This window comes from Protomyctophum bolini (genome assembly GCF_963924005.1).
Source record: "Protomyctophum bolini genome assembly, chromosome: 23".
Classification (NCBI taxonomy): Eukaryota; Metazoa; Chordata; class Actinopteri; order Myctophiformes; family Myctophidae; genus Protomyctophum; species Protomyctophum bolini.
Window position 1 is genome coordinate 4302120 of NC_137884.1, and position 25695 is coordinate 4327814.

General features: G+C 41.6%; 1 protein-coding gene across 1 annotated transcript; it reads left to right on the forward strand.

Moving 5' to 3' along the window:
• Positions 1 to 267: 267 nt before the first annotated feature.
• LOC308310613 (uncharacterized protein) lies at positions 268 to 25421 on the forward strand (the record flags this gene model as incomplete). Its single annotated transcript, XM_080756995.1, has 6 exons — positions 268 to 297; positions 800 to 1043; positions 21015 to 21206; positions 23177 to 23330; positions 24465 to 24650; positions 24968 to 25421. 6 exons carry the CDS (start codon positions 268 to 270, stop codon positions 25419 to 25421), a joined length of 1260 nt encoding a protein of 419 aa, XP_080613121.1.
• Positions 25422 to 25695: the final 274 nt, after the last annotated feature.

Sequence of the window (25695 nt, forward strand, 5' to 3'; positions counted from 1 at the left end):
GAGGAGGAGTGGAAGAGAGAGAGAGAGAGAGAGAGAGAGAGAGAGAGAGAGAGGAGCAGAAGGGGAAACTGAGTGAGGACTTGCAAAGTTTGATGTTAAAGTCCATCCTTGTTGTGAGTGATTCCTGCTGGTGAGACACTCCTGCATGGGTCGGGTGACGGGTCCACATGGAGGGGAGTCCTGACATCCAGCGTGAGGACTCCTGATCTTCTCCTCCGTCTCCTTTTCCTCACAAAGCCTTTTCTTCCTTCCTTCCCGCCTGCCACCATGTATTGGAAAGTGAGACTCCTCGTCCAGGTAGGCGACTGTCACAATTATAATATATAATCGTCTAAATCGCAATTATTTGAGATACAGTACTCGCGATTATTTTTGCCATAGTCCTTTCCATGTTGAAAAATGTGCACACAAGCTTAGAACGCGCCACTTTGTGACACGTTGTAATAGCTTGTAGATAAAATATTTTAAAAAAGATCAAATGTAAAAATAAAAAAATCACACTCGTGTGACGTGAGTGGTGCAACTCTATGTTGGGGCCCCCGGGGGTCCCCGGAAGTTCCAGACCCACAGGAACGTGCCCAGGGTGCCGGCCCCAGTTCCGGCGAGTCACCCCTGCGTCCGAAACGGTTGAGAAATGACAGTTACCGTGTTATTTATTTTGCGAAGCAAACAGAAGTGTATTCTTTTTTTCATAATGTTCCAATGTTCAACAGCACAAACACAATTAAATAGTTAAATCGCGATTATTATTTGTGTGACGAGTCAGTTAATCGTCAACTTCAATGTGTTGGTGACACAGCCCTGCGTCCGGCGGGGCCCTGCCTGGCGGCGGCACCACCCGCAGCTGTCGCTGTGGCCCCTGGCCTGTGCCCTGGTGGTCCTGGCTAGAGCGTCGTCCACCGAGACCCCCGACGTCCAGGAACTCCGGAGCACGCCGGCGTACGGGGACGACTGGAACAGCACGGCTGTAAGGCTACTGCCGGACCTGCAGACGGAAACCCAGACAGACATGCAGACGCAGAGCCCCACCAACAACTATACAGGTAGGAAGTTTGTGGGCATGCATCGCAGGCATGCACACAAGTGTCTGTCTGTCTGTGTGGCTGGCTGGATGGCTGGGGGTTTCTCAAAGTGTGTGCCGACTCGCACCCTAAGGTGCCGTGACGAAAGTCCACTCCATGGGGTGCCGTGGAATACTTTGATCATATTTTGGAATCTATCCATATCGCTTCAGTTTAACCACTTAAACCCCTCTATACTTAGTGTAAGACAGACCACCGAACCTCCTCGGAGTCCTCGCCAAATATAGCCGATTTCCGGTGAATGTTCCCCACCAGAATAGGGAGGGATCGCATGCTGAGGTTCAAATAGTTAAATGTCAATTTGTTATTTTCAATCTGTCGTAATAGAGACTACTATTATCTCAAGTTCTCCTCATGCCATACTGTGTCTTAGGGTGAAGATTTACATTTTTTTTTACGAACCGTAATAAATGGTAAATGGTTCCTTTATCCAAAGCACTTTACATTCTTATTGTGCGTTCTTGTGCATTCCATTCACACACCGATGGCCGAGTTAACCATGCAAGGCACCAACCTGCACATCGGGAGCAACTAGGGGTTCAGGGGATCGAACTGGGAACCTCAAGGTTCTGGCCAACTGCAATATGACATGAATATATGTGACCAGATTTGACTGAGGGGCTGCCATTGTGCAGAAAAACTGAATTTATTTATGTTTTATCCAAAATGAGTTAATAGCACAGGCAGACTGTTCACATACTAGAGCATGTCTGAAATAACTGTCAGAGCTGTAAGACATATCTTCAAAACTGTTGGGTCAAACTGAACAACCAATGTCAATTTTAAGCTATTCCTTGCTTGAAATGAAAAACGAAAATTACAAAAGAATCCAGTGGCAGCCCCTCAGTCAAATCTGGTCACATATGGTGCTACAAAGTAACAATGTAATACAGGGGTGGCGTGGATGACAAACTTTTTTTAAACCACTGATTTAAATCTATAGATCATACGCAGGATATATTATCCTCGTGACTCACCTCTGGACTTTCCATTGTAAATAAAACATTGATAAACAAGCACATTTGGGTCACATCAACTAAAGATATAATGTCCCCGTGCTGGTGGTGAGGTGCAATGAATAAATCATGTTGTAACATGATTATCTGCTCGCTATATGAACTTGTTATGCATGTGTTCATCTGACTTCATGTGGCACTACGTCTTTACTTTATGGAATGCAAAAATCTCAAAACGTAAACATGCACGATATTGAAATTATGACCGATATTCGATCTCTGGATATTTCCAGTGTCGGCCCGATACCGATTCCGATATCCATCCATCCATCCACCTTCAACCGCTTATCTATAGTCGGGTCGCGGGGGAAACAGCTCCACCAGAGAGCTGCAGACTTCCATCTCCAGAGCAACATTAGTGACTTCCTCCTGGGGGATCCGGAGGCGTTCCAAGGCCAGTGAGTCAATGTGATCCCTCCATCTCATCCTTGGTCTGCCCCGGGGTCTCCTCCCAGTGGGACGTGCCTCGACGACCTCCCTATAGAGAGACGCTCGAGAGGCATCCTAACCAGATGCCCGAACCACCATGGCTCCTTTCCAGGCGAAGAAGCAACGAAGATGCAGCGATTCCGATATATTATATTTATATTGAACTAATTGCTGCAGTTTCATTTAAGTTTTGCTGGTGAAAGTAGAATAGATAGTATGCCTCTCAGGAAGAGAGACTTGTTGATTCCTCCAATTTAACCCACCGAACGGTCATTTTAACATTCTTTTCACGAAATTGTTAGATTTGCTCGCAGCATGTTTTATTTGTGGGAGTCAATAGGTGCCGGCCGCCAAGTTCATTGGAAATGAAATGCACAACAATGGTATTCAAATGTACATGACCACCTGAGGAGGTGCAGGGCAATTGTAATGCCAGTTTCAGTGACTTGTATATTTATAGTCTGCGTGTGTGCGTGCGTGCAGTGGTGGAAAGTAACTAAGTATGTGAGTACTGTACTTTGAGTATTTCAAATGACTTTTTCTCCACTACATATCGGATCCAAATATTGTACTTTTTACTTACTTAGTTAGTGTGGTTGCCCAACAGGGCAACCAGACTCTTGTAATTGTAACACTTTATTCATTCCACTTATTGTGGGCTCGCTACAGCGAGCACACACTAGTTATTGCCAGCCTATGTTTATTGTGGGCTCGCCTCAGCGAGCACACAATAGTTATCCACAGTCTATATTTATTCTTCCTGTTTATTCCAATTTCCGCCACTTTTTTCGGTCACCTACTACTTCCACATACTTTATGCTAGAATTTTAGTTCAAACTTCAAACTGTTCAGCTCTTTGCAGTTATGCTTGCTTGTATTTTTATTTTTACAAAGTTTTATACTTTTTATACTTTTTAACTTTTAAACTTTTTTTAACATCCTTTATAATGAGAGTCGATGGAAGAAAGGTCCCATTTTTCACAGTTAACTTTTTTGAGCTCTTATTACTCCGTCATACTTTCACTTTGAAACTTCATTCAAACTTTATAATGTTCATCTATCTTTGAACTTTCATTGGTGAAAAAGTTTTTTTGAAAAAGTTTATACTTTTTCAAATATTTAACTTTATTTATAGTTTTTTCCTGCCATTGACTTTGTATGGGATTTATCTCTAAATCAACCTCACTTTTGCAGCCTCATTACTCTGGCATACTTTGTCGTAGAAACGTGATTTAAACTTTAGAACGCTCACACGACTCTGGACTTTTTCGTGGTTCAAACCGTATTCGAATACGTTAAACGGTTTTTCCGAAATCGCAGTTCAATCGCAGGCCGTTTCGCGTAATTAGTGCCATTTTAGAGTGCGGGCCTTCTTTGACTAGAGTGTGGAGACTGAAATTCTTTCCTTGAAAATTTACCAAACAAATTGTCGTCCCGGCCAAAGTATTCATTTTACACGCATGTTCTTTTGTCATTTTGTAGCCACACATGTCCTCTTTCACACATTGTGACCACCAAAGCACAGAGACATACAGAATGTGAACTACAGCCTTTTAAGTGACACAAAAACAGTCAATCTGCTCATTGACCTCCATTGTATAATTCTTACGAGGAAATTATCGCGCTGACAATTCTTAACTCGCTCTTATAACCACATTTTCAATCGTACCAACACCACAATCGCACATGGTGTACGTCAATATCTCAGGCCACTCACAGCGAAAAAAATATTTGCATTCGACTTTTACTTTTTGCGATAGAGCAATTTGTTCGGGCATAGTTTTCCCCCATTCAGAACCATTTTAATCTCCCAGTCATAGTACTGGCATAGAACTTGGAAGTCTTTTACTTCCACAGCTGAGACATATAAGGGCTTAATTACAGGGCTGACATTAAAGTTACAAGATCTCAATGAGTTGCTCTGCGATACCTTGTGAGCTTGTAGGTCTGCTATTTGTGCAATTGGCTGGCCTTTACACAGCTCTCGCAAGAGCACGCACACACACACCCTGTCTTCCTATTGGCTGGCCTTTACACAGCTCTCGCAAGCGCACGCACGCACGCACGCACGCACGCACGCACGCACGCAAAAAAATAAAAATAAAAGTAATTTTTTGAAAAAAAGTATTTTTTTGAAAAAAGTATTTTTTTGAAAAGAAAGTATTTTTTTGAAAAGAAAGTATTTTTTTGAAAAAGAAGTATTTTTTTGAAAAAGAAGTATTTTTTTGAAAAAAAAGTATTTTTTTGAAAAAAAATTAAATTTTTTGAAAAAAATGAAATTTTTTGAAAAAAATGAAATTTTTTGAAAAAAATGCAAACTTAAAAAAAAAAATTTTAACCTTTTTTTTTTTTACTTATGAAAAAAAACTAACTTTTTTTTTACTTAAGAAAAAACTTTAACTTTTTTTTTTTTTACTTAAGAAAAAACTTTAACTTTTTTTTTTTACTTATTAAAAAAAAACGTTAACTTTTTTTTTTTACTTATTAAAAAAAACTAACTTTTTTTTTTTACTTAAGAAAAAACTTTAACTTTTTTTTTTTTACTTATTAAAAAAAAACGTTAACTTTTTTCTTTTTACTTATTAAGAAAAAACTTTAACTTTTTTTTTTTTTTTCTTAAAAAGAAAAACTTTTAAAAACACTTCTACAACTTCCACATACTTTATTCCGCTTTATGCAGTTATTTATGCTTATTCTTTTTACACATTTTTATACATTTTTTTTTTTTACTTTTCCTTCAGCTTTAATACATTTTCTACTGTACATTATATACATTGCGTCTTTTGGCGAGCCCACGCAGTTTCTGTAGGGAACTGCTTTCTAGTTATTCTTTATTCCGCCGTTTTTTTGACACCCTACTACTTCCACATACTTTATGCTAGAAATTTAGTTCAAACTTCAAACTGTTCAGCTCTTTGAAGTGATTGTGGCTTGTATTTTTATTTTTACAAAGTTTTATACTTTTTATACTTTTTAACTTTTTAACTTTTTTTTACATTCTTTATAATGAGAGTCGATGGAAGAAAGGTCCCATTTTTCACAGTTAACTTTTTTGAGCTCTTATTACTCCGTCATACTTTCACTTTGAAACTTCATTCAAACTTTATAATGTTCATCTATCTTTGAACTTTCATTGGTGAAAAAGTTGTTTTGAAAAAGTTTATACTTTTTAAAATATTTAACTTTATTCATAGTTTTTCCCTCCCATTGACAATGTATGGGATTTATCTCTAAATAAAGCTCACTTTTGCAGCCTCATTACTCTGGCATACTTTGTCGTAGAAACGTGATTTAAACTTTAGAACGCTCACACGACTCTGGACTCTGGACGGTTCAAACCGTATTCGAATACGTTGAACGTTTTTTCCGAAATCGCAGTTCAATCGCAGGCCGTTTCGGCTAATTAGTGCCATCTTAGAGTGCGGGGCCTCTTTGACTAGAGTGTGGAAACTGAAATTCTTTCCTTGAAAATTTACCAAACAAATTGTCGTCCCGGCCAAAGTATTCATTTTACACGCATGTTCTTTGGTCATTTTGTAGCCACACATGTCCTCTTTCACACAATGTGACCACCAAAGCACAGAGACATACAGAATGTGAACTACGGCCTTTTAAGTGACACAAAAACAGTCAATCTGCTCATTGACCTCCATTGTATAATTCTTACGAGGAAATTATCGCGCTGACAATTCTTAACTCGCTCTTATAACCACATTTTCAATCGTACCAACACCACAATCGCACATGGTGTACCTCAATATCTCAGGCCACTCACAGCGAAAAGAATATTTGCATTCGACTTTTACTTTTTGCGATAGAGCAATTTGTTCGGGGCATAGTTTCCCCCCATTCACGGCCATTATAATCTCCCAGTCATAGTACTGGCATAGAACTTGGAAGTCTTTTACGTCCACAGCTGAGACATATAAGGGCTTAATTACAGGGCTGACATTAAAGTTACAAGATCTCAATGAGTTGCTCTGCGATACCTTGTGAGCTTGTAGGTCTGCTATTTGTGCAATTGGCTGGCCTTTACACAGCTCTCGCAAGAGCACGCACACACGCACACACACACCCTGTCTTCCTATTGGCTGGCCTTTACACAGCTCTCGCAAGCGCACGCACGCACGCACGCACGCACGCACGCACGCAAAAAATTGAAAAAAAGTAATTTTTTGAAAAAAAGTATTTTTTCCAAAAAAAGTATTTTTTGAAAAGAAAGTATTTTTTTGAAAAAAAGTATTTTTTTGAAAAAAAATGAAATTTTTTGAAAAAAATGAAATTTTTTGAAAAAAATGAAATTTTTTGAAAAAAATGAAATTTTTTGAAAAAAATGAAATTTATGAAATTTTTTGAAAAAAATGAAATTTTTTGAAAAAAATGAAATTTTTTGAAAAAAAATGCAAACTTAAAAAAAAAACTTTAACCTTTTTTTTTTTTACTTATGAAAAAAAAATATATATATATATTTTACTTAAAAAGAAAAAACTTGAATTTTTTTAATAAAGATTATTTTTTTTACATTTAAAGAAAAACTTTAAAAAACACTTCTACAGCTTCCACATACTTTATTCCGCTTTATGCAGTTATTTATGCTTAAACTAGTTTTTCCAAATGTTCATACTTTTTTTTTACTTTTACTTCAGCTTTAATACATTTTCTACTTTTGTTTACAATATGCTACAGTCCCGAAATTTTGATTATGGATTTAGACCACCAATGGGAACACTATTACTCCGGTCCCCGAGTTTCAAACTTGACACGGCAAAAACTTTATACATTGCAATTTATGCGAGCCCACGCAGTTTCTACAGGAACTGCCTTTCTAGTTCCATAGTTTATTCCACTAGTCTTTATTTTGACGCACTACTCCTCCCTCAGTTTTGACTGTACACACTTGAGCCATATGTCAAATTGACCGGAAAAATCGGGAATCGATGGCGTGTACTTTGCTAAGAGAAATGTTGTATAGTTTAATTGATATGAATTTATTAGTGAATTAAATTATCCCATTGACTTCAATGGAAAAATGCAAAAAATCACATTCAAGTATTTTTCCCTCTGAGACTGTAAGCACTATAGTTACAAAACTTGGAGGAATATTTCCTAATTATCACTAAAATTAATTAAAAATATATATTTTTAGGTCGGCCTCATGGTGGCGCTATAACAGCCCACTTTACCTTTTGGCTCATAACTCTTGAACCGTATGTCGTAAAATCAAAATTATTTTTTCCCTGGATTCCTTGGGTCATGACGCATCTCCCCATATAGGCCACGCCCATTTCCGCCATGATGGATTTTCCGCCATTTTGAATTTTGTCCAAAACACACTTTTTGCTTTTCCTCCTACAGATTTTGTCCAAATCTCACAAAAATCTGTACACGTGATCTCTGGACCCATCCGATTAAAACAGATTTGCAGATTTTCGGTAGTGCGTATCGTTCGGCCGTAATCGTCTTCCGAAGTCAGTAGGAGGGGCCTATATCACGAAAAATGCCATAAATCACAAACGGAATGTCTAATCCATCCCAAATTTGAATCACATGTCCGGGGTGGTTCGTTCAACCGAGTTCCAAAAGCAATTCCATTTTCATCCATAGGGGGCGCCGCAAACGCGATAAATGTAACCGTTTGTCGGAAAACCAGAATTTCGGGGGTTAAATCCCCTCCGAATTACTTACACACGATCTAAGGTGTGACTTGAAACTGTAACAGGCTGGCAATATCAGTGGGAGGGGTATATATATGTAAGTCACTGCGGCAACCACACTCTGCAATTTTTTAAAATTGCGACCTCTCCGAGGTTGTCTAGTTACTATGTATTTTGAAGATTACCCACTTCAGCCCTACATATCAGCCATTTGAATGTATGCATTCTGCATAATGTGTACTATTGATGCCAATAGTTTTGTACTTTGCTGTATTTCACATCGTATTTATTGACACTTTTACTCAAGTAGAACATCTTACAGGACTTTTTTCCACCACTGCATGTGTGCATGCATGCGTGCATACATGCACACGCGCATGCGTGGCAGTAGGTGATGTGGTTCAAATAGTTCATTATAGCCTAGCTGTGTTCAGCTGCACCGCCTAAAGAGAGCGCATCACAGAAGCATTGCATTGTGTCTGCATGAGTTAGCATGCACTGGAGCGTGCAGTCGCTTCTCTTCCTCGCCCGTTTTTCCTCCATTTTTCCACCTACCCGCCTCAATGAATCTCTCCACACTGTCTCTGTCCTCTCTGTTGTACTTACTCTTATATTCTCTCGCAAGACTTCTGCCTTTTCCATTTTATCCTTCTTTTTCTCGAGCATACTTATTTACACACACCTCGACAGTGGGTGCAGGGCCAATAAGGCAATTATGGAAGGAGGTAGGGCCCGGCCCGCACACCATTATTTTGGTAAAGAATTACTTCATTGAATTAAACGACAACGTTTCGATCTTAATAGATCTTCGTCAGGTCAGTATACATGGATAAGGGCAAAAGTGATGAAACCTGTGTGCATCTGTATACTGACCTGACGAAGATCTATTAAGATCGAAACGTCGTTTAATTCAATAAAGTAGTTATTTACCAAAAGAATGGTGTGCAGGCCCTACCTCCTTCCATCCTTCTTTTTCTCCCCATTACCTCAATCTCTCTTTTTCCTCTCTCCCTAGCTCCCTCTATGATACACAGGCCACGGGCGTGTGCACAAATACAGCAGATGATGAAGTGTAAACCTCACGTGCTTAATACACTCACACACAAACACATGTGTGCATGCACGCACACACACACGCACACACACACACACACACACACCCTGCCCAAACGGCACCAATCTTCTTAAAGGTTTAGTGTACAAACACAGTCGTGTGTTTCCTAATGATTGCTACAGTACTGTTGCTGTGTCTGGCAGTGTGAGACACGCACACGCCTGGGCACAGACCGGAAAAAGTACAGACCGGCAGTTGCCACACCACACCACATGCATGGATTTACAGCAGGCCTAAGCGCAAACCTTTACCCTATACACAGCCAGGTTGGACATATTCAGAATTCTCTGGGTGTTTAGTTGTTATCGCAGCATCAGCGACAGAATAATGAAAGAATCACTACTAATAATGCAAGGATAAATAAAGTGTTCTTTGAATGAAGATGTAAAAGCTTTCAATTCACATGGCTTGTATACTGACAGCACAACAGTGTTGATTTAGTCCATTACCCTTTTTCACTGACGAAGACTAAACAAAAAACTAAATGAAAACTAAGCTATGATGACTAAAACTAAGACTAAATATACTGACAATTTCGTCAACAAATAACTGGACTAGACTTAGAGTAAATTTTAAATTCCTGACTTTTACTTGTGAGTTGTGAGTATTTTTACATGGAAGTATTGATACTTTTACTTAAGTAAACAATTGTGTAATTCTTCCAGCACTGCCCTCATGCTTCCTGTCTCTCCCCACTGTACCTGTCACAATAAAGGCTCAGAGAAACTATAAAAAATAACTTTATAGCAACATCCAGTTTTTAGACTCAGTTCTCCTGTATTACCATCAAGCCTTTTTATCAGCTTTTATCAAGCTTGTTAACAACTTATAATTATATTTGGCTTCATATATTTAATGTAGTTAGCTGTTTATTATGTTTGTATTTAACTTTTTGTTATTTTCACCATGAATTATATAAAATAAAATAAAAACTAGTAATTCAATTCAAACCCCAGCAAATTGGAGATCTTTTTTTGCAGGATACCACCAACAACTATAAGTGAGTCACTCTGTCTCTGGTGTTGGTTGAATCCTACAGTATAGCTGGTGGCTTTTCCGGAAGACAAAGAATTAATCAGGTTTCTAATAGCCTATATTGATTCAGTTGTCCCCAGAAGGAAAGTAAGCTCACTATATCACAGGCTTTACTTTACACGCACTGCAGTCAACTGGACAATCGACCAAAGTCCTTTTAAGGTCTACATTTCTTTGATTCTGTTTATTCTAAGGCTTTTTGCTTTTACTGTAATGCACAATGAAGACTAACTGGAAACAGAGAAGGTGGAGAGAAAGACTGGGGTTGGGGGGGGGGGGGGGGGGTGGGGGGGAGGTTTAAATGGAACACAGATCACTGGACCCGAACCCATGACATCACAAGTAGCTCCGGGCCTTTGCGGTGTGTAATTGGTGCCACTAATTAAGGTAACACAGAAACATTACATGCAATATAGGACAACAAAATAAATAATTATACGTGTAAAAAATAAAATCACACCCGTGTTAACTGAGTGGTGCAACTCTCCATCATTTAGCTGGGGACCACCTGGAACCCCCTCCAGGACCACTGGTGGTCCCTGGACCACTGGTTGAAAACCACTGTAATAAACCAATCATTTCCGCGCTGCTGTTTACCCGTAGAAATACAAAGCACTCTCATCTTGTCTTGCAGACGGGACGCTTTTGGGCTAACAAAACAAACAGCGAAAAGGCGATTTCTGTAGTCTATGAATCAGTGCATGGTTCTCAAATGGGAGTACGTGTCCTGTAGGCTACACCTAGGGGTACACATGCAGGCATTAATACAGGGGGTAAGTGAGAGAAAGTGGAAAATGGGAAAATTTGACACAGTTTAAAGTAAATGTGCTCAGGGTGGTTCTAAGAATCAGATTCATCTTGATTGTCACATCACTGTTTTGTGAAAGTCTGTCACTCCTTTTCTTATTTAGAATCTTATATTCTTCAATATATTCTTCAAAAGGTGGGTTATCATTCATTCATAGCATGTATATGGATATACCTCATATGTCCAAAAGGGATACTTTTCAGGACTCATGTAACAAAAATAGCAAATCTAGTTGCTACTTTACCCAAAAACAAGTTAATATTTGGAGGTATGACTATGTTTTCTGCCTGATGGTAAATGGTGCATTTATATAGCGCCTTTTATCCAAGCCGCTTTACATAGATATTGCATTACATTCACCCATTCACACAAACATTCATACACTGATGGTGGCAGTAACCTGCATGCGGTTCACCAACCAGCACATCAAGAGCAATTAGGGGTTCAGTGTCTTGCTCAAGACACTGGCACTGCTTCGACACTCACTGGGGGAGCCCAGGTTTGATCTGGCAAGTGGCAACCTTGCGGTTACCATCCGGACACTCTACCCCTGAGGCCTGAGCCACCACCGCCCACACTGATGGCAAGGATATGCTATATCTAATTCCTTTCAAATTTAGGCATTTATCAGCATAATGCTCTGTGACTTTAAAGTGTAATATCAGAGTGCGCACGTGGCATGAACCCTATCTAGTCAACCGCTAACAACAGGTCAAGTAAACAACAGAGCGCAAAGAAAACACAAGTGCTGCGATGTAACCAGGATACCCGGTAAACATCAAACCTAGCATCTGTCTAAACAACATGCTATCTATCTAAATAACGTCCCGAGCATTTGTGCATGCACGTCAAGCAAACGGTGCAAACAACCTTGGTGTTTTAAAACTGTCGGCCGGAGGGAAGAATGTGAGAGTCACTGTGTGGAGAGGATGAGGCTGGTGTTTGCCTTACGTAGTGCAGCTGAGAAGAGTACGACTCAGCTGTGACTGCCCTGTAAAGCTCCCTGGCCCACTTAACAATCTGATTGTTTTACTGCAGTGTTCAACTGGGTTCAACTACAGGATGCCGTGTTTCATGTCTCTCTAAAACTCCGCCTTTTCATCTCATAAAAAAGTAAATGGTCTCTAGTGTGGTGCTGCTTGCACAACAAAATCACCAAGGCAGCCTCTTCTCAATATAAACCTTCTCAAGTTGAGTAGGGTGGTGGTAGTGTGGGTGCAGTATTTAGACTAATGCACCCCAAACGATCTGGCCGGCCTGCTCAGCCAAACAAAACAGCATTTGCAACAGCATTTAAAAGGATAAATGGTCACAAATTAAATTCCACAAACACTTGATGAATGTTGACACAAGTTTTGAAGCTGTGTTCCGGAACGCACTGCAGCTACTGTATGATGAAATAATTATCTGATATATATGAGGTTGGTAAACATGTTTCGAGGAAGTGTTACTGAACAAAAATAATAGAATTGCAATTCATATTAAATAATCCATTCTTAAATTATAATGTTTTAATTTACTTATTTTGTTTTGTCTACAAGGGCAATAAGATCCATTATGTCATGATGACTATAATATGGTATAGGCCTAGTTTTGATGTCAACAAAAGTTAACACCACTGATTTGCTAAACGATATACCATTCATCTTTGTATATACTGTAGCACTTTTGAGCAAAATAGACGTTGACGGGCGTTGCTCAGTGTAGGTTAGTGACTAGACCTTGTTCAGTATACTGTAGGTTAAACTAGAGCGTTATTCATTGTTTTCCATTATCTTGTACATTACATATGAAGATCGATTTGTCTTAACAACAATAGAAATGGAATACCAATTAACAATCATGAACTCCATCACTGGGAGTGAACGGACTAAGAAGGACTGAAAACCATTCAAATATGGAAACCCTTTCCTGGGACTGTATGACCCGTAACATAATGTAACAAATGACTTGTAAGTAACCATCACGAAATGTACTGTGATGCCCAACACGACCCACTTTGTTCACCAGAAAATCTAAATAAAAACAAAGTTTTTAAAGAAAGCGTTAATCCATTTGAACCTTTAATGGTTACCTGCTCCCCACTAGGGTTCAGCATAGGACCCTCTTCACGGGACACTTTCACACTTCAGAGACATAATCTTCATACAGTATAATTATACCAGTGTTGACTTTGACAGCAAATTTTGTAGTTTTAGTCACAGTCTCTTGAATACGGTATGGTTTCCATTTAGTCACATTTTAGTCACCTGGAATGTTTTAGTCGACTAAAGCTGAAGTTGATTTGGTCGACTAAAATGTATTTCGGCGGGCCTTGATGTCGTAATGACTGATTTTACACTTGCTGAAAATAGCCGATCTACAAGCTCACATCTTGTCCACTAGTCCCTTCCTATCATTTTAGTCTCGTTTTTAAGTTGTCATAGTATTAGTCGAGGAAATCAACACTGGTACTGGTACTGTATATACTGTGTGTCACATTGTCGTGGTTACGTGGAAGTGCAAAGAAGATGGCGTCTACATTATCCCATGTCGTCACTCTCTCTCTCTCTCTCTCTCTCCATGTGGCGTGGCTGCTATAGTCGCCCACTTACAGTAGGAAGTTAGAGTTTCAGACGGACGGATGAGAGATGTTTCGCTGGGCTCTCGTCAGGCCAGCTCTGTTTAACTCTTTAGCACCCAGAGCAGATTATATCCTCCAATAGATCCAACTAAAGCCCTGCAGGTTAAGGCATTAACCCCCGAGTGTCCTCTCGTGAATTCCTCACCACAGCACTGTCCTCATGCCCTCCCTTTGCAGTGGTGTTGTAAAGTCACTAACAGTGGTGGAAAGCAACAAAGTACAGTAGAATTTTGAGATATAGTGAGATATTACTCCAAGTATTTCCAATTTCCAATACTTTCACTTCTACTACACTACATCTCAGAGGGGAAAATATTGTACTTTCTTTACTCAACTACATTTATTTGAAAACTTGAGTTACTAGTTACTCTGTAGATTCGTATTAAACCACTTCAGCCCTATGTATACATCTTGGCCATTTGTGAGCTTGATACCATTACATTTGATCCCAATACATTTATATTTATACATTACAGTATTGATACTTTTTCCACCAATGTCACTTTGGCGGAAACACATGATGGCACAGTGACCTACCAGTGTCAAACACTGTAGGCTACACTGCATTTTACACTCCATCATACACATTATATACAAAAAGGTTATCTGCACAAATATACACACAAATGCTTCTAACAAAAACACATGCACAGCACACACGCACTCACGCACGTGACCACACGCACGCACACACAGATGAGCGAGAGCTAAGGGGATTTGATAATTAGCCGTTTTTGAGAGCAGCTAAGCTGGGGACCACAGAAATAGATACTTTATATACACTCACGAAGGGAGTGTATGTAAAGTGAGAGTTAGATAGAGATGGAGATACAGTGGGGGCACAAGAGAGAGAGAGAGAGACAGAGAGAGAGACAGACAGATGAGTCAGTAATACTGTAACAAAAGGTGTTGCGGTGAGAGAACTGTCAGCCAGTGTAATATCTTTGACAGCATGCCACGCCAGTGTTCCCAAACTTTCCCATGCCAAGGAACCCCCAAATAGGCATAATCTCTGGCTGCAGGTTATTGTGAAAGGGCATTGAAAGGAACATGAAAATGGCTACAGTAAAATAGACAATCTTCAAGCAGCATCACCATGCGTTGTGAGCTTGTAAGCTCACAATTATTGTGGGAAATCTTTGGACTATTTTGGGAAGATGTTTTTGGTCTTTAAAATGTAAAAAGAAACGTAAATGTAGATTTCATTCAACTTTCCTCTCCTTTCCATTTGGTGGCATTTTGAAAAGCACAGTGTCACACAACCTCAGACATTCCACGTGATGGAGCACAACTCGTGGCAACAAGGGACATCTGGTGCACTCCGTTTTCATTACATAATGTGTTACAGTATAGTGCATTCCCTCAGTGGAATGTTCTTCTATCTGGTGAAATAATTATTGTTAAATGACACTTGTTTCAACCTGCCGTTCACTATTTTGTGCATGTTTGTTCAGGCACAATTGTTTAAAAAAACAGCCAAAAGAGCAGATCTACAAGCTCACATGTTGCATGTCGTCTGTGATTCAGACCTGGCCTTAAGGTCAGGGAAGTGCCCTTGTTGCCCGAAGGTTGCCGGTTCGATTCCCCCGACCGGCAGGTAAGATCTGGGTGGGGAAGTGAATGGTCTCTCCTAGTCTCGCGCAGCCAGACAAAACATTCCACAATCTCTGAATGCTATATAGAGTCTGGAACTACACCAAATCAGACTACCGGTACTTTACTTCTGAGATACCTTGCAAAGTTGCAAGCGTGCATTAATGACGATAAAGAACACCTCTCGTGTAATATTGCAATTATACAACAGTTACCCTTAATAAAACTAAGATAATCGCTGAAAAAGTTACATTTTTCAATGACAGATGTAGCCACTATGACCACAAATGTCCCAAGAAACTAGATGGCCTAGCCACCAAGTGGGCTGTGCTCTGAGAGAAAAGTAATGGTCTCTGTGGTGAGAACACAAGTCTCAGGCCTGTCCAGCCAATCGTGTGTGTGTGTGTGTGTGTGTGTGTGTGTGTGTGTGTGTGTGTGTGTGTGTGTGTGTGTGTACAGTATAGCGTGCATGTGTCTGCATCAGCAGGTGCAACAGTGAATCTTTAATGCAGGGAGCTTAATCTTTTTTTAATCACAAACTATTCTGAGAGCTTTCCTGACAGCGTCCATGCAGGGGAGCAGAGCTATTGAGAAGACGAGAGGATATAGAGAACAACAACACACAACAATGGATGTTTCTGCATGCTGAGACGGGTTGCCAGGTTGGCGTCCCAAGGCATATTGGCGGCCCATTGGACGTTCTCTGAATGAATGGCGCCCCACAGTTCCCTGCTACGACAGCTAAAGCTTTGCAGAATAAGAACAGAACCAATAGAGTTTAACCAAACAAACCACAAAGTCAACACAGCGCACGAGTGTGTGCACGCACATAAGCACGCGCGCACACACACACACACACACACACACACACACACACACACACACAAACGCACTCACGCACCATATTCCCTTACATAACCCCCAAACCATTTAAGACTATGGCCGATTCTAAAAATGATCTAAAAATCCTGATCCAAGTTTTCTGAAAACAAATATTACAAAAATGTTTGCTATAGCATGGTGTATGTATGGTGTAGCAACAACTACACCAAAAGGGGTTCCCGTCTTGTAAAGGTATTCAGTATTTTAGCTGTGACGTAAGCACCCCCTCCAGAGATACTTCCGGCTCCTACTTGTGTGTCGCTTTTGTGTCCCCATAGAGTTATACTGTGTCCCTCCGTCGGACTATACATCTGAGACTAAAACAACCACAAAAGTCTAATTTTACCGTTTTCCTTGCAACAACAAAGCTACTGGTCTCCCAAATCTGGCTGTGACAGCCCGTCTGACCCACACTGAATACTATCGCCATTGTATATAAATCCTCCATTAGAGATCGTATTAATGCAAACTAGATTCAACATACTCAATCCTGCACACATTCTAAATATGCCCCTGAAATATTGTACTGAGAAAACGGACTTAAATACCGAATAGTTACAAAAAGGGGACCGATCCCGCCCATAATGGGTTAACTTCATGAAACAGTCAATTTCAAATCTAACTAACACCAACTTTGTCCCCAGATTGGCACGTAGATCCCAAACAACTGGCTCCGCCGTGTCCACAGTGTGTGTGGCTAAAGGCTTATACAGCGTGTCCGAAACACCCATAAAACAATCACATTCAGTAACAGAAATGTTTACTGTCCAATTCAATTCTTAATCTATACTGAACTAAAGATAAACATAAAATATACAGTATTTTACAGTCATTTTCTCTCTCCCTGTCGGTATATATGTAGGCTGTGTGTGCACGCGTGCGTGTCGTGTGCGCGTGCCTACGTAGGTGCTAAAACACCTCCATCACACACACAGCCCTCTGCGGTCCATATACCGTCAGAATATGAAAAGCAACAAACAACAAATTCAGGCAAAGCCAAGTCATTGGTCAAAAATAAGCACAAATACTGGTGGACATACAGTACATACAGTAAGGTGAGCAGAGAACATGTACTGTACACAGACACAGTGAAGCTGACAGAGAGCAGAGAACTACACAGCAGGGCTTAAATAGAGTGTGATTAGGACAGGCATGTTTAACATCCAGCCCGGCCTGGGGGCCACTTGTGGCCAAAAAAAAGACAGATTTCACATAGCCTCCTTCCTAACAGATTATATTTATGGCCCGCCAGTATAGAGGCCATCTATGCACGTGACATCATCGGACACAGAGGTTTTACGGGAACTCCTACTAAGTGGCAAAAAAACCCCTACTTTCTGGCCTTGCCCTTGACAGCCCATATACATCCAAACAGAAAAGTCAAACAATGTTAAACTCAATAACATTGCAGGTGTACGAAAAGCTCGCAAAGTGTTTGATTCATATAAACATCCACCAGCCTGGCATGGCCAGGTAATTATTGTGTGTGTCAGAGTCTTGGGAAGCGCTTGTCCTGCTGCCTCCAGCATTATGTGACATTTACATCTAATTGTATTAAACAACGTCAAACTCACCAACATTGCAGCTGTACGAAAAGCTTGGATTATCATTGTGACCAAGTGGGTCACACAACCCAGGGCACGGAAGGACACGACACAGGCGGTGACCCGTTCTCAAGTAGGCTGTTTTATTCCTCTTAAGCCAGGGCATAACAATTTGAAAGCATCACAATAATACTTTACACAGGAGAGCAGATGGCGCTCTACTGTCCGGACAGAGGCTCTCTCTGTGGAGATGACTGATTTAACCTGTTGTGCCTTGATCAAGTCCATGCACAACAGGTGCGCAGCCACACCCAGCTCTGAGTCCAGTTCTAGTTTGACTCAGGCCAGGTGTGACTGCTTAAATCAGTCATGATCCTCCCTCTCACAATCATCTTTCTATCTGCAATGTGTTTGTTTCATAAAAATCCACAGTAGACATGTTATGAGTTACTTCCTGACAAGAAATACCTTGCAGGTGATTTATTTCCTAAGTTTGGAAGTGCTCGTTATCAGTAAAGCAACGTCTCCTGCTGCCTCCTGCATTATGTGCAAATTCAAAACAGGTGCTACGCATGGGCCAATGAGTGATATACAACGATCACTTCCAAACTCCAACACTTTGGAAAAAAAAACTGACTTTTCTGTTTGGATGAATGGGCTGTCTATGGGAAGTTGCTAGCACCTTGCTGGCAAGATGGCAGCCATGTGCATATAGTCCATACTCCCTAAAATCATGTGAAGATGTAAAACACACAGGCTATTTTTTTATTATTCAATTTTTTTAATATATTTTATTTTTTTGTAGAGTTCGTTTCATACCTGGTTATATTTGGCTACACTGCTATTTGAACAAAAATACTGTTGTTGCAATAGGAATCATTTGCATGTGATTTTATTATGATCCAAAATAAATAGCCTGTGACCAGACACACAGTCTGCCTTAAGGTTATAAGTCACCTTTTCATGCACTTTCAGAGCTTTTTCTCATTTTAATTAATTTCCATATGATTACCGTATTGTCCCGAATATAAGACGACACCCATTTTTCAACACTCATTTGTGGAAAAAGAGCATTGAATGTCAAATAGTCTAGTGCCCGATTATAATAAGACCCTGTTTTTTAGGATATCTCCATTGAAAAAAAAAAACGTATATTCAATTTCAAATATATATGGTATTAGTATTCTTTCTTTCTTTCTTACACTGTACAAATCCTCTGTGTTCATTTAACTATACAACTGTACAAGTGGGTCTATTTGTACACTTTGAGGATTTTACTGTAGAAGAGTTACACGTCAGTGCGAGAGAAGTGTACTGTCGAGTCAAGTGTACACGAGCACACACACACACACACACACACACACACACACACACACACACACACACACACACACACACACACGCGCCTCTGTGGGGTTAATAGCTAGAGTGGCTTTTATTTTCCCCTTCGGGATCTAATCTGGATGTCATACAGTACTGGTTTCAACATACTGTACTGCACGACTGCACTGTGTGTAGTGTGTGTGTGTGTGTGTGTGCCTTGTTGTGTGCATGTGAGAGAGAGCGAGAAGAGATGAGAAACGCTGTCATCTCTACACAGGATCATGGGATTCTCTCTCTCTCTCTCTCTCTCTCTCTCTCTCTCACCACTGCAGAAATCCACCCATCTGTCGCTCCTAATCAGCTAAGAGCAGCTTGCACGCTCCTGGGGTTTTGCTCAATAATGACATAACATTATACACTCGCACACGCACGCACGCACAGTAGCATGATTACAGTAGGCCTATAGTTATGCAGCAAACAGCAGCGTCAGACATGCCCTTGATATGAAAACAATTATAAAAGTCAACAGTAAATATATTCTAATGTCTCTTGATAACAATTTAACCAATAACTAAGGTTTCATTTGTACTGTACAAGTTCTAGAAGATCTACAAGCTCACAATGCATCGCGATGTGATGCGTTGTGAGGTTCCAGATCAGCTTATTTCGAATAGCTGAAAGATAAAATAGGGCTTCATTGTTTCTTTTGAAAATAGCCGATCTACAAGCTCACAGTGAGCTTGTAGATCTGCAATGTTCAAATGGCCGAAATGTATATACAGTATAGGGCTGAAGTGGTTACTGTATGTTTTGTGATAATAATCAAAATCTACAAATTAACTAGTAACTTTCCCCACTTCAAATAAATAGAGTCAAAAGTACAATATTTGGATCCGAGATGCAGTGGAGTAGAAGTAAAAGTATTGGAAATTGGAAATGCAGATGCCGCCAAATTGTACTTAAGTGCAGTAAGCCCTACTTAAGTAAATGTACTTAGTTACTTTCCACAGCTTCCCAGCGCCAGCCTGCCTGGCCTAGTGGCCTGCAGTGATGTTCCAACAATAGCTGCTGTGTGGGTGAGAGCCCTGCAGCCACCAGGCTGTGTACTGTAGCCTAGCATACACAAAGACACCAAAATAGAAGCTGCTTCTCAGCTTCTGCTTCATGTCTTTCTTTCTCTTTGTTCATCCTGCTGTAATTCATCATCTGTTTCCCAGCAGAGGACAGAGATAAAAGTCTGGGTCTGAGACCACTTCAATTCGGCATAGAGTAGCACAAACGTTGATCACTATGCTGATTTCTGATCGTCTGCACCCACGTACACACACACACACACACACACACACACACACACACACACACACGCACACACACACACACACACACACACACACACACACACACACACACACACACACACACACACACACAGGAGCTGCCTATGCCATAGAAAGCATAGGTGGACCCCAGGCTACATCTGACCTGACCTGACATACCAGGGGTTCTCAACGTTTTTGGCTGCAGGGACCCCCGGAAATACTTTGGCCGTGTCTCGCGCCCCCCCTATGTGTACTATGTGGATACACTATGTGTACTATATGTAAACTCTTCTATATGTAAACATTAGGGGGAACCCACCAAAATAATTTGGCGACCCACGGGTTCAGAACCCCTTTGACATGCCCCTGTCAGAGCGGTGTTGATTTTGGTAAATAAAAACTATAAGCTATATTACGATGACTAAAACTGAGACGAAATATATTGACCTTCCATCAACAATGCGTTGCAACGCACGGAGTACGAGTACGTATTGGTACTTTCACTTAAGTAAAACAATTGAGTATAGTTTCTAAACCACTGCCTTTCTCCTCAGCGTTGTCATGCATGGCCGTTCTTCCTCTTTCTCCGCAGGGTTGTCGTGCGTGGCCGTTCTGCCGCCGCGCCGCGGGTCCTTCTACGTGGAGAGCGGCGCGGGCATGTCGGTGGGCAGCGTGCTGGCCTTCTGGTGCCGTGAGGGATACCAGCTGGTCGGCAGCGACAAGATCTACTGCACCGTCAGGAACGGCAAGCCGCAGTGGAGCAACTACCTGCCCGTCTGTGAAGGTGAATACATCGCTGAGGATTTTTACTCTACAGAGGAGGTCCCCCCCCCAAAATCCTCCCTGTGTCATGATGATGGAGGCACGGGATAAACAACAAGATACGCCCCGGGATTCGAACTCGGGTCTCCCGCGTGAAAGTCCAACATCTTAACCACTAGACCAGTGGTTCCGAAACCTTTTTGTGTCAAGGACCCCCAAATCAACATTTATTAGGCCAGGGACCCCCATTTGAAATCATAATATGCCAGTGACCCCGATAAGGGAGGATTTTTCTCTGGTACCCCAATTTATATCGTAAAACCACTGTTAATTTAACTCTGAGACACATGGAACAAATGGAACCATGTGGACCCGTCAGGGTCCATTTGGAACTCATTCAAGTACCCCTAGGGGTCCCCAGACCCCACTTTGGGAACCCATGTACTAGACTACATAGAATGTCTCAATGGGAGATATTAGACTTTTTGAGGCCATCAGGCTACACAAGCATGACATACATTTCAATATGAACACTGTTGAACATAGACCAACTTAGTCTGTATAAGAGGCTGGTCTGTGACAGAGTATATCAGTGGTTTTCAACCGTATTCATACATTCTCCAATTGTGTAGACTTTTTGTAAATTAAGGAATGCTGACGTTTAACAATAATGTAAGAGTGCAACTCTCAAGAGTTAAACATCTATACTATAAGGGTCCATTTGGTTACCAACTCTCCATGATTTATAGCTGGAGACCACTGGTTGAGAACCACTGACTTTCAGCATGTCATGAAAGAGCTTGGTATTTACTTTAATACCCGAAAATGCCCTTGATACACATGATATCCTTATACTTCTCCCATGTTCAAAGTGAATACACAAACAAATAAAGCAGACTCCATAAGTGTTGGACAACAACACAATAACAACCTAGCCGTCCTAATTGTAGCTGCCACTTCAAAAGTGACTGCAATTTTCTCACGGGTATAAGCATTTCATTCACAACAACGCGCCGTCCGGCTTTTCCATTCACACTGTATATAAACTGCTTGCATGTACTGTAAGCCCACTTGTTGAACTTGCACAAGCCAGTTTACTGCTCAGGAACATTCCTATACTGTAGCTGGTTCAAATGTCAGGTTTAACCCATTCTGACCGGGCACCCATTTTGGTGTCAGCATCATGTTATGCTTTAGCTATTGAAAAATAGCAGATCTACAAGCTCATAGCGCGCCACCGAGTGGCGCGCTACGAGCTTGTAGGTCTGCTATTTTTGAAAAATCGAAGAACGACTGACATTTTTTAGAATCTGATCTCGGGTCAGAATGGGTTCATCAGACCAGTGTGTGTCCAGTGGAAACCTCGTATGAATCTGATCTCAGGTCAGAATGGGTTAATCAGCGTCTTAGCTGTGTGGATACAGTTGACACATGAAGAAGGCCAGATAAAAGTTAACTATAGAGGGTATATCATCGGATTCATAATACCTGGACGTTATATGCGTAAACTCACTTTGTCACTCACTTTGCCACTCGATTTGACACTCACTTTATGCATAATACTCTCTATTGCTGCTGCTGCTTGTCGTTGTTCCCCCGTTTTCTTTTCATAATTTAAATGTAAAGATTTAAGTAGATCAAAAGAACAATACTCGCTCCATTAGAAATCTCACCGTTAAATCTGATATATTAAAACTAATAAATGAGCGCTCCATATGGACCACTGGATGAAGATACATACAGTAACAGTAGTGACATCATCATATACACGGAAGTTATGCGGGAACGCCTACCGAGTGGCAAAAACAACTACTTTCTGGCCTTGACATCTAATACATCCCGACAGAAAAGTCTGATCGTATTATCTGGTTGTACAATTTTTTTTAATGTATAGACTACACTGTATTTATTGGATATAAAGACACATTATGTTTTAAGACATTCTTTTTGTCTTTTCCTGGCGCTGACCCATCATCCCCCCTCCACACACAGCCATCCCCCGGCCAGAGGACAGGGGTCTGCGCGTGGCCGTGCTGGCCTCGGTGGTCAGCGGAGTGGTCATCCTGGCCATGTCCCTGTCCTTCCTCATCTGCTGTCTGCAGGAACGCACCGGCCGACAGCGAGCCAAGAGAGAGGGACGCAGCAGGTGGGTCACGGCATGGGATCGCACCCATAGTATATATATAAAAGCTTGATTGGTGGTTTTCACAACCCTTTTCACGTCAATTAAGGCCCGTTATTGATTCTGCATTTGAGCCACGGACCACCATTTGATGAGGTTTAGCCTCTCGGACCCGAGACTTCGAATATTTTGTTGTCGTTGGATACGATTTTGTCCACAATCCCATGCTGTGTTGATGTCGTATCATTAGGAGAGATAACAGGCAAACATTGATCAAAATAACAGTTCTTCTACATTCTCCAATTGTGCAGACTGCAAAGTAATGCAGATGTTTAACAATAATTTAACTCTTGAGAGTGTAAAATGAAACCAAATGGACCTGTACGGGTCCATTTGGTTTCAATTTACACTCTCAAGAGTTAAAGATCTATAGACTAAGGGCTGTATTTTGCGTGTCTTAAGTACCAGGTCTTATTCCCTAACTTGAGTAAACTAAAGACCTAGAGGCGTGATCAATGCTCTTTGGCCACTCAGAATAGCCAAATGGCATTGATCACGCCTCCAGGTCTTTAGTTTACTCAAGTTAGGGAATAAGACCTGGTACTTAAGACACGCAAAATACAGCCCTAAGAGTCCATTTGGTTACCAACTCATGTCCAGGGGTCATCAACATCAACATGTCCGTCCGTACATGGACATTTGTCCGTGGCAAAGACTTGGTCTTGTCCATGTGGCAATTTCTTTATTTTCTTTATTACCTTCTAATGTTCTTATTGTGGTCATAAGACCCAATTACTGAATGTCAAGTCTCCAGGTTTTCTTCAGAATATGTATGGCACTCGTTTATACTATGACACCAATACTATGTATGGCACATTATAGGAGTTAAAACTAGTAGGCTATACTAGTGGTTTTCAAATGTTTTATTTGCAGGGACCCCCATAACTCGGAGTGTATAAATGGAACCAATTAGACCCGTAACCGTAAGGGTCGATTTGGTACCATTCGAACAACTTATACAGACCTGTTATGGTCATTCAGGGCTAGCTCTTTATAATAATATAATGTTTCTGGTGTTGTTTTAGGTTATGTTTGTAATGAAGGTCTCATCGTTCATGAGTGACGCGTGTCTCTCTGGCATCTCTCTCCTCCATGCAGGCGCAGAGAGAAGCGCTCGGCGCGGCGCAGCGAGTGCTGGCTGGAGAGGGAGGAGGGGGACTGGGAAGCCTTCCCGGCTCCAAAGATCTTCCACCTCTCTCAGAGGATAGACCCCCGGCTGGCGCCCGACAGCCCCCTCTACCTGACCGGAGGACTCACTGGATACGAGAACAGAGGATACCAGAGGTAACCTGACCTGATCAACTATCTCCTATCTGCTGCATGCCTGCTTCAAAACTTCTGTACAAAGCTAGCTTAAAATATCTCAGCTTGTGTACAGGATAACTACAGTATACAACATATCCACCCAACACTTGGCTGCGTAATATTTTTTGTTGAAAGTAACATTAGAAAAAGTCCATAGACTTGGCTGCCACAAAATGTAATTTCCGAAAGCCAAGCGCTCCCCAAAAATAAGAACGCAAAAGAAAATAAATGCTTTGCAATGTGGTGTCGAATAACAACAATCCTTCTGCTCTCTCTCTCTCTCTCTCTTCTTCCAGGAGTCAGGAGAGTTTGCTGAAGGCGCCGCTGCCCGGCGGCCTGTACCGCTCCGACTCCCAGCTCCACCCCCAGTACCCCCACGTGGTCCTGCAGAGAGTCCCCACCCCGACGGCCCCGCCCGCCCCCTCCATGTACCTCCACCACCACCTGCCCTCCTCGTCCGCCCCCTCGCCCTCCAACACAGCCACAGCGGCTCAGTCATCACAGGCACATATGACGGGCCCCTACTCTGCTGCCTCCGGTTACCCGCCCCCGCCCAATGCTAATGCCTCTGCCGCGCCTCCTTACCCCAACCCTAACCCCGGCCCTGCACCCGGTTACCCCCAGCCCAATGCCTCCGCCGCGCCTCCCTACCCAATGCCCAATGCCAATGCCTCCGCCGCGCCTCCCTACCCCAACCCTAACTACCACCACAACCCTAACTCAAGCCATCAACAGCGACCGTGGCAGTAGGGGAGATTGTTCCCGCGTTACACGCCAAGTTGTCGCCAACATACAAGTGGACGACGAGGAGGGAGCCTGGTTAACATCAACAGCAGATTTGAGAGGACGCTTTCTTTCTTTCTTTATTTGAAATAGGTCAGTGTAGAGCGACAGACAGGGAGCCGAGGGCAGAGAAAGAGAGGAGAGACAAGACGGGAGTCGGAATCGAACTCCGGGTCCCTCGTGCTCACTATTGGAATCTAGTTGTGCATTTTGCTAACATGTTCACGCACTGGCTGAGCCA